The sequence below is a fragment of the Myotis davidii genome, unplaced genomic scaffold, assembly GCF_000327345.1.
Source record: "Myotis davidii unplaced genomic scaffold, ASM32734v1 scaffold96, whole genome shotgun sequence".
NCBI lineage: Eukaryota > Metazoa > Chordata > Mammalia > Chiroptera > Vespertilionidae > Myotis > Myotis davidii.
In genome coordinates this window covers 2,436,705-2,452,318 of record NW_006289416.1, presented here as the reverse complement: position 1 = coordinate 2,452,318, position 15,614 = coordinate 2,436,705, and the positions used below count along the sequence as shown (strand labels likewise).

At 39.6% G+C, this 15,614-nt stretch overlaps 1 protein-coding gene across 3 annotated transcripts in view; it reads right to left on the bottom strand.

Moving 5' to 3' along the window:
- The window catches only part of DLGAP1 (discs large homolog associated protein 1), a 521,097-nt gene that overhangs the window by 186,626 nt on the left and 318,857 nt on the right, over nt 1-15,614 (bottom strand). Inside the window, exon 1 of one of the 3 annotated variants that reach the window (XM_006761854.2) lies at nt 13,032-13,153. The exons of the other annotated variants lie outside the window; for them this stretch is intronic. Coding sequence (XP_006761917.1) covers nt 13,032-13,082 — 51 coding nt within the window. The 5' untranslated portion in view covers nt 13,083-13,153. Of the gene's footprint in view, nt 1-13,031; nt 13,154-15,614 lie in introns of those variants that run through there. 3 annotated transcript variants of the gene reach the window in all.

The following is a 15,614-nucleotide window of genomic DNA, read 5'->3' as shown; positions in this document are numbered from 1 at the left end:
ACTCTTTCCAACCACATTTAGGTTTCCATTAAATTAATTACAGTCACCGAAAAGTAGAACTCAGCTGGGATGTCTTTATATATAGCATATGTTCAATGATTGTGATTGGTTCCAAAGAGCTATAGGTTATAGGTTAGAAAGGAGAATAATTTATTTGAGCCCTCACAGCATAAAACTTGCCCTCCTTACATAATATGGATGGTAAATGTGGCATTAGAGTTCTGCTTCTTTCTCCAAAGGATATTTTTTTAAAGCACCCACAAATGTCATCCCATCTATTTTTAAGCAGAGTGCTGCTGGATAAACAGCTGAATCGTCTAAACCCAATGGGAAAATTCAAAGTTTAAATAAGCTGTTTTATCTCATTGAAAATAAATGGTGCCGACTGACTCAGAACATATGGGATTTTTGCATTCAGTTACATGTACATTTTCCTTGAACATAAGATTCTAGCCCAAGCTGAAAAAATGAAAAAAAAAATAGACTTTAATAATAAAGAGCCTACTTTCTAATTGTCCTACCCAACGTTCACTAATTTCCAGCTATAACTTCTTCCTTATGTTTTCCCTGCCAGTGATGGAGTGGTCTCTGCAGACTGAGGTCCTGTAGAGACAACACAAATTTTCAAAAAACAGACCCATTCTGGCGGTAGGCTTGTGATCTCTCACAGATTTCATCTTTTTAAGATAAAAATGGGTTTGGGGTTTTTCCACAGAATTCATTTTTTAGTAAAAGTTATATATGTTAATTCTCTAAAAAACCCCACAAACACTATAAATGGTGTAGAGTTAAAAGTAGAAGTCTCCTGCTGCCCAGTCTCCCAATTCTTACTTCCTAAAGGTAACCACCATAGTTATCACTTTCACATTTTCCTTCTGGTATTCTATGCATATATGTGCATATATGTGTGCATATCTACATATCCACATATAAGCACATTTTCTTTTTTAACAAACTCATATTATACCATAAATACTGTTCAGCACTTGACATTTTTACTTTAGTATATATTGGTTTTTGCATGTCAGTGCCTACCCACCTCCTTCTTTCTAATAGCTATGAAATGCTTCATTATATGGGTCTATTCATTCAGTTAGCAAATGTTTAATGCCCATCTTCCCTGTGTGAGGCCCACTTCCAGACACTGAAGATGTAGAACTGAACAAAACGAAATCCCTGCCTTCATGAGGACCACATTTTATGTTTTAGCATCACAGATGGAGGAACTAGCATATTAACAGTACCCTGAGGGACACTTTTCAGCATCACATTTCTATCTTTCTCAAAGAGGGCTGCAATGAATCACCTAATAAGTAAATCTTTATACCAATTTATCAGTTGAATAAATTGCAGATATTATTTTTATATATTTAGCCTTTCATGTTTTCTTTATATAATCAATCTCTTAAGGAAGAAAATGTGGATTTTTCATGGTTAATTAAATTAATGCAATAACAATTTTTTTTCATTGAGGCACTCTATCTTTTGAAAATCTACATACTCAAGTACATTACAATAAAATTGTATCCATATTGAATCCTCCTACATGAGGCTATGGTAATTCTCCAAAGGCAATCAGACCAGTTGCCTCAGTTTCCCTCTACTTCTATTGACCACATGTGCTAGAACCTGCTGATTTAAATATTTCGTGATACCCAACTGCCTCCCAGACATTTTTTTTTATATCTTCTTTTGGTGTCTGCATAACATAAGAACAAAAGGAAAGCTGTTTTGTAAACCCAAACAAAATGAATAAATGTACTTCTTTCACATAAAATTCAAGAAAATGATGCTTTCTGTAAAACTGGGCCAAAAAATCAATTGTTACTTAACTGATTTTTGTTCAGGAAGCCAACCCGAAAAAAATCCCAGATTGGGACAATTGCTCATGAACTTCTTTTGCCTCTATGCCCCATATATTTATTACAATTGAAACCAGGTCAAAATTTACATATAGCGGCATCTTGGATGGGAGAGGAGAAGAAATTCGAGTTGCCAGATTGATGGGTGTACAAGGAAGAAAGTGAGTCTTAGCCTCTTTACCTAGGCAGTTGGAAGGGCGCGAAGATGCCCCCCTTCAGCCTCTGACTGCCCCATAATGGCCTACCTACCCCAGAATATATGCTCTATGCTCCAGACTTCTTCCAGTGTTATTGGGGACATTTGACTGATATAGACAAAAGCTAGGAAGTCACTTACTTTTTTTCTGATTTAAAAATCATGTCTCACTAAAAAAAATGTTCCCTCTGGACACTGTGACACAAAACAGTTTGTTTTGTTTGGTTCTGGATGTTATCCAAGTCTAGCTTCGGGAAAAAGAAAATAATCTCTTTTGTCAAGTAGGATACTATGAGGGGCACGTAGTTGAATGTTTTCTATTAATTCAGAATTTTTACTCTGCACAAACAATTGCAAACTTGAGTGGGAAGTGAAGTGCCTAATCACTCTGCTGCAGGGTGGCTGCGACTTGCAGAAGTCAGCCTTGTTACTGGGAAGTATGAATATTTGAAGAACCCAAATCAGGTCATTTTGACTCATTACCAAAAAGGTAAAGAATGAAAAAAAAGGCCCCATTTTTTTTCTCTCAAATGAAATATATCTGCTCTAGAGGCCTGATGCACGAAATTCATGCAAGGGGCGTGGCCCTCACAGCCCCGGCTGCCTCACGGCCCCGTGGTCCCTCCCACTGGTCGTTCCAGAAGGTTGTTCCACTGTCCAGTCTAATTAGCATATTAGCTCTTTATTATATAGGATAGTTACTGTCGTTGGGTAGTTTAAAATGTAATAGGGAAAACATTGAATATGAAGTGTGCACGTGTGTTCATGTGTGTGTGAGAGAGAATACTAAGGAATTCCAGTCAATTTTTGGTGATAGAAGGTTCTTTTGCACCCAGATATAATTGTTTATTACCCTGAATAAGACATTTTTACCTCATTACAGTTTTTACTGGGAAAGATTGGCATGGTCGCCGAAACCAGTTTGGCTCAGTGGATAGAGCGTCGGCTTGCGGACTGAAAGGTCCCAGGTTCGATTCCGGTCAAGGGCATGTACCTGGGTTGCGGGCACATCCCCAGTGGGGGATGTGCAGGAGGCAGCTGATCGATGTTTCTCTCTCATCGATGTTTCTGACTCTCTATCCCTCTCCCTTCCTCTCTGTAAAAGATCAATAAAATATATTTTTTAAAAAAAGATTGGCATGGTCTAAGACCTAGATATAAAATGCAAAATGATATAAAATGCAAAACATGTGACACATACCTAATTTTACAGGCCAATGCCACTCTCATGCCTCTATTGCTATGTTTCATGAACACGGATTCTTTGAGTGAAACAAGCAATGGCATAGGCTTGGCACAAAGTGTAAATTCCTGAAGACTGGGTTTTGTTATGGTTCTTCCTTTCCACAGAGAAACCAACCTCCAATTTAGTCTTTTACATCTCCATACAGGGAGATCAAAACAGTTTTGCAAATTGGTGAAAATTATTCATATAGATTAATCATGTTTAAAAAAACTATTTTTATTGATTTCAGAGAGGAAGAGAGAGGGAGAGAGATAGAAACTTCAATGATGAAAGAGAATCATTGATTGGCTGCCTCCTGCATGCCCCCTACTGGGCATTGAGCCTGCAACTCAGGCATGTGCCCTTGACCAGATCAAAGCCAGGACTCTTCAGTCCCCAGGCTGATGCTCTATCTACTGAGCCAAACCAGCTAGGGCTAGATTAATCATGTTTTTATTTTGTTGAGTTCAGTGGATAGATAGTTACAGTATGATAAAGCTAAAAGCACATAGGTCCAAGGGAAAGATCTGATTTCCAGTTGAATTCTGCCCCTTACAAGCCATGTCAACTGCAATTTACATTCTGGGTGTCAGTTTCTTCATTTGTAAAGGAGGGGATTGACATTTGTCAAAGCATGATGTGAGTAGATGTGCATGTGAAGAAAAGGAATTGAATCTGATAAACTCAGTGATATACTCAGACATCTGGAATGTTTAGATGCTAATATGGATGGCAACTCTCTAAGGGAGCAGTGCAATGTAGAGCTCTTCCCAACCTCATCCATCTTGGAATGCTCTCCTCTGGTTGCCAGTTATGTGTCCACCATTCAAACCCACCAGCACGATACTACACCCTGCTAGCCCCTTCATGCACAGGGGCCCTTCCAGACCTGCTGCCATGTTTCTCCCCCGCCAATGGTGAAGGAAAATCCAGGCTTAACGGTTCCCATGCTGACTCCTGAATTGATTAATAAGTGAGGTATAACTCAGGCTATGTGGTAAAAGATTTGGTGGGATGATCTCACTCATATGTGGGATATAATGATCGACATAATTTGTTGAACAAAAATAGATCCAGAGACAAATGGCAGGGGAGGTAGGGGGGTTAGAGAGCAACCAAAGGACTTGTATGCATGCAAATTAGCATAACCAATGGACACAGACACTGGGGTGGTAGGGCTTGCCTGGGTGGGAATGGCTGGTGGGGAGGGGGGGTGTTAATCAGGGAAAAAGGAGACATATGGAAAACTTTAGACAATAAAAAAAAGATTGGTGAGTAGTTTTATTTTGTTTTATTTACTTGATTTGATACTCTCCTTGTAACTGGAAACATAGGCATGAATAGGACACAGCCTCTGCCAAGTGAATGACATCATCCCTTCCCTCAAGTGGCTTACAGATTGCTGGGTGCGACAGATTTGTAAACAACTGGTTTTAAAATAATGTGATATGTGTTACATTAGTAGTATGTGTCAGTTGTTAGAGTAAATATTTTTTTCAGGTTTTATTAAGGCAGGTCATTATGGAAATATTGGTCTTTTAGAATGTAGGAGGGCTTAAATGATCAGTTTCTGAAATTTCTATTTGTTTCATGTGCTGTGATATTGCAGGTGACTGTAGGTTTTTCTGTTCATTTGTCAGCAAGAAGCAAAAAATTTCACCATTGATTTCCTTGCTCTTAAAAACATGTCAATTACACTGACGACCCAGGCACTGTGTTAAGGCACCAGGTACAAGTCAGCGCAGCAAAGGCCCACTCTGCTTGGATGGACTGTGGGCCTCCTGGGCAGCTGCTTAGACAGTTGCTATTTACACTCAGGTCTTTGACCCAAACTAACTTAGGAGAATGAACGCAATGGAAGGGAACCTTTATAGCAATTAGCCCTGCAGCGTCCCTGGTTGCCCCTGCAGTCTCCCAACCACTACCCCTGAGGCTGCCACTCAAGTTCCCATCTGCAATGTTTAGTTTAGGTGGCCACCAGGCCAGGCTAGAGTACCCAGTTATTTAATCAAACACTAATCTAGGTGGCTCTGTAAAGGAATTCTGTACATGTGGAAAATATCTATGATTATAGTAAACCCTCAGTTTTGTGGACCTTGATTTATCAGACTTCGGATTTAATGGGCAAAATGTCCAGTCTGTATGTCATATGTGAAAATTAACACCCTGTTAATTTTTAAATGCTCTTAAACCAAGATTTTCTTATAAATAAATTAACAGGTTATTTTTTGTTACTGTTATTTTTAACCAATTTTATGGAATAGGCCATATGTTGGGGAAAAAAACTGCAATAATTTCACCGACATAAGTAAATATTACATATGTAAACTAAAATATACATATTTAAATCCAAGAATCACCGCTTTAAACAATGTTTGGCGAATGATTAGCATGTGATCACATGGCATCGCTCAGGGTAATTGGTTCTGTTGTCGCGGGTGTGACTTTCTGCAGCAGTTTTAACTGGTGCTGGCCAATGTTCCCACATGTGCTAAGCCACGTCCCAGCCCTGTACATTTGTTTACTCATGGTGACTGGTGAATGCACCCATTCACTAGATCTATTCAGTATAACTTTAAAATTATAGTAATAACATATAGAAAACTTTCCTGTGAAATTAAACTTTTCATATATACTTAATTTTAATTAGATAAACATGTCTACATAAGTAAAAACAGGTAAACTAATTTGTCAATTTTTAAAATATACACAGTTGGAAAACCTACTTTATTATATAATGGACTTCCAGCTTTAATGGACATCCCTTGCCTGAATTAATCCGTTATATGGAGGTTTTACTGTAATTTTATTCCTATTGTGAATGTGATGTGTTTTACTGCTGCTCTTACAAATTTATATTTGTAATGAAACTATAATAGTAGCATTCATTTATAAATATTGCATTGAGCATATGTATCTTTTTTTTTAAGAAAAAAATATGAACCTTGGAAATTTTCCCTCAAATGTGCAATACAATAGGTGAAAACCAACCTGGGGTTTTATTATACTTGAAAATAAATTAGCATGCATTTAACATAGTATTTTGCTATTCTCCTTTTGTAGGCTGCCTTGGTAAAAAAAAAAAAATCATGTCATAAAAGGGATGGCAAATTAGATCTGGGCATGAAGTAAAGTTGTTCTTAAATTCTAGCTCAGAGAATGAGTTGCAATTTGAACTAAACAATAAATGATAAAGGAATTAATCCCTGTTCCATGCATGAAACAGTTCTTTCTTTTATTATTTCTTGCTTTTGAAGAGTAGGATGGAAGGACTACTTTTCTTTAGACACTGACCTACGATTCATGAACTGTATTGTTTTTTTATCCCATGATAACTCTGCCCACAGGATTTGATCGATGAATCAATTCACCCATCCATCCACTCACTTTTATTTGCTTCTTATATGCCAAGCACTGTGGGAGCAGAAGATATAAGTATCAATAGACTCGCATTTGCCCTCAGGGATCTTTCTGTCTATTGGAGGGAGAGGTGAGATTGGGGTGGGGGGGAGGGAGTAACAAGCACTCCAGTGTGATTACAATCAACTGTGGAAATTGCTAGAAAACACACACCAGACAGTGCAATTAGCATGGAAGGTGGTCCAAGGAGGTCATACTTGACTAGTTACTTGAATGATGGACATACTTTGCCAGCTGGGCCCAGGGCAAGAGGGAGAGGAAACAGTGTATGTGGAGGAATGGCCATGTGAAATGGCACTGTGTGTTCTGTATGAAGTACAAATTACGTACAATCCATGGAGACTTCCCTTCAGATGGAGGCCTCTCTGGGCACTGCTAGAAACAGATTAAGTTGAAGCACTCAGTTTCCTGCTAATAGTCTGGACTAGATCTAAAGCACAACAGGTCTTTTTCAGAATTCCTTTCATTGGACTGTCTTTTTTTTTTTAAACAGTAATATGGCACTGAAAGCAACAGACATGGCTGCTTTTGTTTCTGGGACACAGGTCGTATTTTCTAAATCTATGTTTCCTCCCTTTCTCAGCAAGCCTGGCTGCCCAGGGAAATTCCCCAAACTAGCCTTTCTTCTTAACTGCTCCCTCTTTCCTGAACAGAACATTCACCATCTGCTCAGCCACCCTGCACTGTCACAACCCACCCTCAATCACCACTCTATCACCTCCCTTCTCCACAAGACCTCATTTCCGTTGTCTAAAATCCCCACATGGCTTCACCCTTCCACTTCCTCCTTCCGCACTTCCTCTAACCCACGGCACTAGCATTGTGATCCCTCCAACCATGCCTTTGGGTGCACACTGAACACTTACTGTTGCCCCACACGTCAACCTTTGTCATGTCTCTTCAAGAGTCATCTTCATCTCCCAGAATATCACCACAGTATTAGCTTCCTATGGCTGCCATAACAAATGGTCAAACTTAGTGGTTAAACATAACTCACTTATTCTCTCAGTTTTGGAAGCCAGGAGTCCAAAATCGGCTCACTGAGCTAGAACCAAGGTTTGGGCAGGGCTAAGCTCCCTCTGGAAGCTCTAGGCAGTGATGGCGAACCTTTTGAGCTCGGCGTGTCGGCATTTTGAAAAACCCTAACTTAACTCTGGTGCTGTGTCACATATAGAAATTTTTTGATATTTGCAACCATAGTAAAACAAAGACTTATATTTGTGATATTTATTTTATATATTTAAATGCCATTTAACAAAGAAAAATCAACCAAAAAAATGAGTTCGTGTGTCACCTCTGACACGCGTGTCATAGGTTCGCCATCACTGCTCTCGGGAGAATCATGTCCTCGCTTTTCCCACCTCTAGAGATGCATTCCTTCCCTCCCTCCATCGCAAAGCCAGCAGCACAGCCTCTTCAAACCTCTCTGCTCCTAGGGTCACATGGCCTTCTTCTGGGGTCAAGTCTCTCTCTGCTTCCCTTTTATAAGGACACTTGTGATGACATTCAGTGCCTGGCTAGATAATCCAGGAAAATGTCCCCATCCAAAAATTGTTAACTTAGTCACATCTGCAAAGCCACATTTGCCACGTAAGGTAACATGGGTCGTTTCCTGGATCAGGGTGTGGGCATATTCTGGGCCATTTCCCACATACCACAACCACCAACACTACATTATAGTTAATTAAGCACCCACTGTGTGCCAGGCATCATTTAATGAGATAGACACCATTATTATCTGTTTTACAGATGAAGCAATGGAGGTGCAGAAAGGTTACCTGATTTGGCCAAGGTCACGTAGACAGAGAAATGTTTGAAACAGGATTCAAACCAATGCCTGTCCACGCAGACGACTTTGCCCCTCACACAAGGCTGTACTGCCTCTCACATTCCGAGACCATGTGCAACGTGTATTGGTTTGCATCACAAGGACCCTGAAGACTATCTCAGTCAACACAAAATGGAACATTTCCCAGAAATTGTACATTTCCCTTCTCTAGCTGTACTTCCAGATATTTCTCCCACAGAGAGTACTGCTCATTAAGTGCTTGGATGGTAACAAGCAGCAATTTGCTTCCCCCATGAAAGACCAGTGGAAGCCCCCTAATGGTCTGACAGGCTATGGCTGACGAACATTGAGGGCTCACTGAGTTCAGGCAAAAGCACCGTGGAAAGAGTAATCATAGAGCAGGACTGGGGGGAAATTGTGTTGAAAAGGACAATGGAAATGAAACAGAAATGTGAGGCCCAGCTACTTTCACCGTGGAGAGAGCAAGAAAAGCAGAAACCTCCCGGAGGCATAGGGGCTATAGAAGAAAGCTGGAGGATAAAGAATACAGTACAAAGAAAGGTACTTTCAGATTAACAATCAAGGAAAAGTACAATCAGGGCAGGCCGCTGGAGGTCAAAAGGCAAATGAATAGGTAGGCAGTGACAAATTAAGGATTTTTCTTTTTTTTCTTTTACACTCCACTGTTCATTTTTAAGATGAAATTTTCCTCTCATTATTAGGGAGCAGTGGCTCATGTGAAGAATAGAAAGAGAAGGCCCCTGGAATTAAGCAGACCAAGGGGCACATGTCTTATCAACAGTGTCACTTATGGCAATTTGAGCCTCAGTTGCCTCATTTATAAAATAGGAATAGGAACAAGATGATGGAATTTATGCGAACCGCTTTATCACAGTACTTTGCAGGAATAAGTAACAAAGAATCATTGATTCAGTTTCTGCAACATCATCAAAACAAAAGATAATAAAGCTTGTTATGGTGCCCACGTATCTACTCATGCATTCATATAGAATTTGAATGAAGTCTATACGGCTACTAACTTTGAATAAGAGACTGGATATGCTCCTTCATGGAACTGGTAGGTTAGTGAAGCAGATAATCCTATAAATAGAGGAAGCATGATAAAGAAATAATGGATGCTGTGAAAACATATTGGGAGAGGGTAGTGAACTCAAAGCTGGCCAAAGAGGGCTTCTTGGAGGAAGTGCCATCTCAGAGGAGGCTTGAAGGTTGTAAAGGGTTTAAGTAGGGGAGAGAAGAATTTGGGATAGATGGATGGAAGAGACAAAGGAGAGAGCAGCTCATGCAAAGGCCCTGGGCAGGAGAACATGGCACCTTTGAGAAAGTTAGAAGTCAATCAGTAGGGTTGAAATGAAGATTAGACAGGGGGAGTGTTAGGAAATGAGGCTGTGAAGGAAAAGGTCTCCACTTATGTCATAACCTGTAAATCATATTAAGTTAGGAGTTTGGACTCTATCCCCCGGGTAAGGAGGAATCACTGATGATTTATGTGCAGTAGAATTGGTGATTTTTATCTGTATTTTAGAAACATTTTTGGGCTATAGTACACAGAATGGACTGGAGTAAGGGCAAACTAGAGGCAGGAAGACCACTTGGAGGTATCTAGAAAAATCAAGGTGAGAAACCAGAGACATTTAACTAGGATAGTGGCAGAGAGAATGGAGAGAAGTGAATAGAAATAACATTATAAGACATTGTGATTTCTTCACTTATTTATCCATTCATCCAACCGACTTTTATGAGTTTACCTTGGAAATGTGAGGGTGAGATAGAGGTGGGGAAAATTAAGGTTTTCCCATGTTTTGGGATTGAAAAAATTGGGTAGGCAGGGTTGCTATTTACAGAAGTAGGAAACACAGGGTAAGGAGGCTTGTGGGGAAGATACTAAGCCCAATTTTAGACCTGATAGGTTTTGAGCAATACCTTTGTTTTCATAATGCAGACATCCTTGCATTCTCCAGACCGTGAGCTTACATGAGGTAACCTTAGCAATAACAAGCAAGTCTAGTGATATTTTAGTCCTCTCTCATCTTTGCTCCCCCTCCACTTAATTCTGATTGTCCCCAAGAATGAGCTTCACATTTATTTGGGAACAAATCTGTTTGCTGCCTTCTGCTCAGGCCTCCTTGCCATCATGCCAAGAACGTCTTATGATGGCGGGCCATCTGTAACAATGCCGCTGTCTGTTACCACTGTCCTCAGCTGATGGCTGCTCTGTGGTCTTTGCTCTGTGGGTGTGTGAAGGCAAGGTGGTGGTGCTGCTTCCTCTAGATTTTCCGCATTAATTAACACGGAGAGTTAACACGCTAGTCTGCAAATAACACACGCCCTGCATTTGGCAGCTTTGAATCTCATCTTGAGTGTGAGTGGGTTGACCGTTGTAGACAACAGAACCATGAGAGGGAAGCTGGCCAGACAGCCTTGCAGACTGACATCAGCAGGTTGGTTTTAGGTAGCTCTACTGGATAAAATGTCACGCTGATATAAGATATTTCATGTTGTACAACTGACAGGAAATAGAAGAAAACACCTTGGCGGTTACAAAAATTTGCTTTCTAGTTAGTTTCTTCCAGTGGATGTAATGCAATCCAGAGGTATTAGAGAGAAGGGAAATGGAAAATAAATATTAGAATTAAAGGAGAAAAAGAGTGCACGGGGCAGCCAAGGATGGTCTGGAGCAAAGAGGTGTGAGAGGGAAAGGGGGAAAGATGAAGAGAAAATGAACACTTTACAAATAAAAACCAATCCACCACATTTGTGCTTCCAACAGGGTTCTATAAACAGAGGATGGAATTGAACACATCTTAAAGCCTTGAAGAATAGGTTGAGGCAGGGGGTCCCGCGGGGGTGAGGCCGACGGAGTCCTAACGAAGCATGCCCGACTCCGGAGACCAGGTTCAAGACGCAGATCTGACTTTATTGTTTAAGTGCAGCGACATATATAACATCCCAGACCAATCAGAAGTTTACACTATCCTTAGGGCAACCAATGGTAGGAAAGATAGGGTACTATGTAGGGGCTCTAGGGCGCTGCCACTTCCCGGTGTGCCGAGGAAGCTTGTATAGGCGGAGTGCGCTCACGCCATTGCATCTGCGACTGCACTGAGATAAATCTGAGCTCTTCCCACAATAGGTAACATATGTCTGTCTGTCTTGGTGTTCTTAAAAATGAACTGTGGTAGACTAAAATGACACACTCCTCCTTTGCACGGCTGTCCTATATTAGAGGCATTTCAAGAGAAATGCTCAAATTTGTAGGTGGAGCATGGATGATATTTAAGTGGAATTAAATCATTAGTGGCAGCTAAATACTTGTACTCAAACACCCTGTTTATACTTTTAAGGAAAACAGACACCGTGGACACTTTAAAGGGGGGAGGGTCATAAAAACTCTTTCATTTCTATAAAAGTCTGTGATGTTTAAAGATTTCCACAAAACAAAAACATCCGGTGTTCACAGCCCACTCCCCACTCAGGAAAACAGAATGGGAAGGTTTGACAGTAGGAATAGAAGAAACATTTCCTTTCCATTTCTCCAAAATTTCCACATAGTTCGGCTGTTTTTGAATAGACCTTCTGAAATGCCTTTTGAGGTCACCTACTTTGAGAGAATAGAGTCTCTAATTTTCAGGTGACACAGCAGTGAGCCCAGAGAACATAAATCTTGATCATATTTTTCATTTTTGTCGTTCTTATAGAAAAGATTGCAATTTCCTCCCCATCTTGCTAAGCTTTTGCTGGTTTCAGGGATTTGTGCTCCAATCTGACTAAAATAAAACCCTTGTGTTAAAGGCTGAAAAACTTATCACAAAAAGCATAACCAAAGTAGCAACGAAAGTCTCAGACAGGTCTCATGGTTTTTAATTCCATGAACTTCAGTGAACAAAAAGTACATTTTCCACAGGAACTAAAAGCATTGCAGCCCTGGTAAATAAGAAACTAATAGCCAAAATTCATATTACTGTGATGCTGCTATTTTAGAAATACAATCTTACAAAATAAAACCCATCTAAACTAAAGCTGGAATAATGTTAGCAACTGAAAATATTACCTTCTCGAGAATAACATGTACTTAGAAATGAAATGACTCAGAAACCAACACGATTTATGTATTCTGCTTTCTTTAGAGCACATTCAACATCAATTTATATGTCATACTAAATGCTAACTATATTCAATAAGCAGTGCTTAAATAAATTGGTCTATCTCTGCTGCATCTAAATTTTCTGTTGTTCAGCTAAATTCACTTTGCACTATGGGTGGTAAAAAAATATTATATAGATGACATTTTTATTAAAAAGCTGGATTTTTCCCTCTGTCCCTCTCATAGATAAGCAACCTAATCAGAGAAAAGGGGTTTGTTGGGGGTACTCTTCCTAAAATTGTTCATTCCACATTCACAGACATAGTGAAACATTACATTAACTGCAGCATATTAAAAGAATTATGGATTAGCACAGAAATCAAACACAATGAGACTATTTTCTTTTCCATAGCCCAGAATTGCCATTAGCTTACCTTATTAGCTGAAATGCCAAACAGAATGTCTTTATGGAAAATTAAGTTCATTATTCATCTCAGCGTTGATTTGGTATAGTGCAGCTGAGAGCATTTAGCTTCTCTCTATGATTTGCCGATGCAAAGTGAGTGAGTAAGGCAGTAAACACAGAACTTGGGAGGCAGGGAGTGGTTGGCCGTGGCTCACAATGCTAGACTTGCAACTTTACATTTCATTCATATCAAGATACCTAAGGAAATCAAATCTTATCACTGAAGATTATCACTTAAGTGAATACTTAGTGCAAATTTTAAGCCCATGCAATTTTGCATAACAGTTGCAAGAACAGTGTCCTATATGCTCACTACCCCAGCAAAATTATATTGCTTTTTTTTTCATTATCTCGATGCATTCTTAGGCTATTGATTCACATATAGTGGATAATGTATATTCTGTCAAGGAGAAATCCACATGGGGAAGCAATCTCGTTTTTTGTTTTTTGTTTTTTAAAGAGAATACCTGTGATAGTCTGACTAGCGATGGAATGACAGATGTATATTACAAATTTGAAGGTAAGTGTATAGGCACACAAATTGGATACAACATTCACAGAGCTAATAAAGAGAGAGACTTTAGGGATCCAGGGGTAAAATAGCAATAAATATCATCCTCTGGATATCATATTCTCTTGTAGAAAAAAAATGTCATATTCTTTAATAATTCATTAATTTTTTTCAAATGAATTAAACACGTTTTAGAGTTGATTTTGGCAAACACCTTTTTCCTTCTGAACAAATGATTTCCATAAAAAGTACCCCAGAAAAATCTTGTTCCCTTAAAGTGTGCCTCATTTCCAGATGGGCAAAGAGCTATTGCAGCTTCCTCTCCAGGTGTTTCAGTTCATAGAATTTGGGCAGGCAGCATTTTTTAAATCCAGCTTTACCAAGAAAAATGTGCAATCACAACAAGACCATCCTAGGTTATCAATAGACAAGGACAACATGACTTAGCAAAGCTATTTTAGCTTAAAGACTTTTAAACCTTTCTTGTCTTTGTTATGATGCAAACTTGACCCTAAAACTTTCCTCTCCTGAATTAATAAGACTATGGCTGCCTCTAATCCTATATAATAAAAGGCTAATATGCAAATCAACTGAACGGCAGAATGACTAGTTGCTATGACATGCACTGACCATCAGGGGCAGATGCTCAACACAGAAGCTGCCCCCTGGTGGTCAGTGTGCTTCCACAGGGGGAGCACCACTCAGCCAGAAGCCCTGAGCCGGGCTCACAGCTGGCCAGTGCAGTGGTTGTGGTGGGAGCCTCCCCCGCCTCTGTGGCAGTGCTAAGGGGAGTGGGCCTAAGCCGTCAGTTAGACATATCCTGAGGGCTCCTGGACTGTGAGAGGGCTCAGGCCAGGCTGAGGACCCCCTCCCCCATGAGTGCACAACTTTCGTGCACCGGGCCTCTAGTGAGATATAATAAAGAAAAAGTAATAATTAGTTGATTTGCCTCAAAATCATAAACATAGAATTACCATCTGACTGAGAAATTTCACTCTTAGGTATATATCCTGAAGAACTGAAAACATGTATCCACACAATAATTTGTACACAAATGTTTATAGAACCATTATTCATGACAGCCAAAAAGTAGGGAAACAACCCTAATTTCTTTCAATTGATGAATGGTTTAAAAATGTATTCTACCCAGACAGTGGACTATTATTTGGCATTAAAAATAAACTAAGTATTAATATATGCTCTAACATGAATAAATCTTGAAGACAGTGTGCTGTTTGAAAGAAGCCAGTCACAAAAGATCACATATTGTATGATTCCATTTATATTAAATGTCCAGAATACGGAGAATCTATGGAGACAGGAAGTAGATTAATTAGTGGTTTTCCTGGGTTTGGGGTAGGAGTACTGGGAAGTGAATGTTTCTTATCAGAGTGATGAAACTGTTCTTAGATTGATGGTTGCACAACTCTGTGAATGTACTAAAACCATTGAATTGTATATTTTAAATAAGTAATTTTAATGGTTTTCAAACTATATTTCAATAAAGATGTTAATAAAATTATTAATTTTTAAAAGAAACATTGTCATGCTATGTTTGTAATTATACTAATTTTATATTATAAATTCTGTAGAAGGTAGATAGGGAGAGTTAGAAAAGAGTAGGGACAACCCCAAACCGGGAAATCCTTGAGGACTCATCAGCTATAGACCTACGTACAGAACCATTTGTGCTGGTGTTTAGTCACGGCTAATTTTTTTTTTCTTTTTTGTTAATCCTCACCCAATGACATTTTTTCCCATTGATTATTTTTTTTAGAGAGAGTGAAAGGGAGAGAGGAAGGAGGAGGAGGAGGAGAGAGAGAAACATCAATGTGAGAGAGACACATGCACCCCACAAGTACCTTGACCAGAACCAGGGCTCAAACCTGCAACCCAGGTACATGCCCTTGATGGGGAATTGAACCTGTAACCCTGCAGTGTGCAGGTTGATGCTCTAACCACTTAGCAACACCAGCCAGGGCATAATCATGCCTAATTTTTAATAAGACAAAACCCCAAAAACAGAAGAGTAAGAGCAAG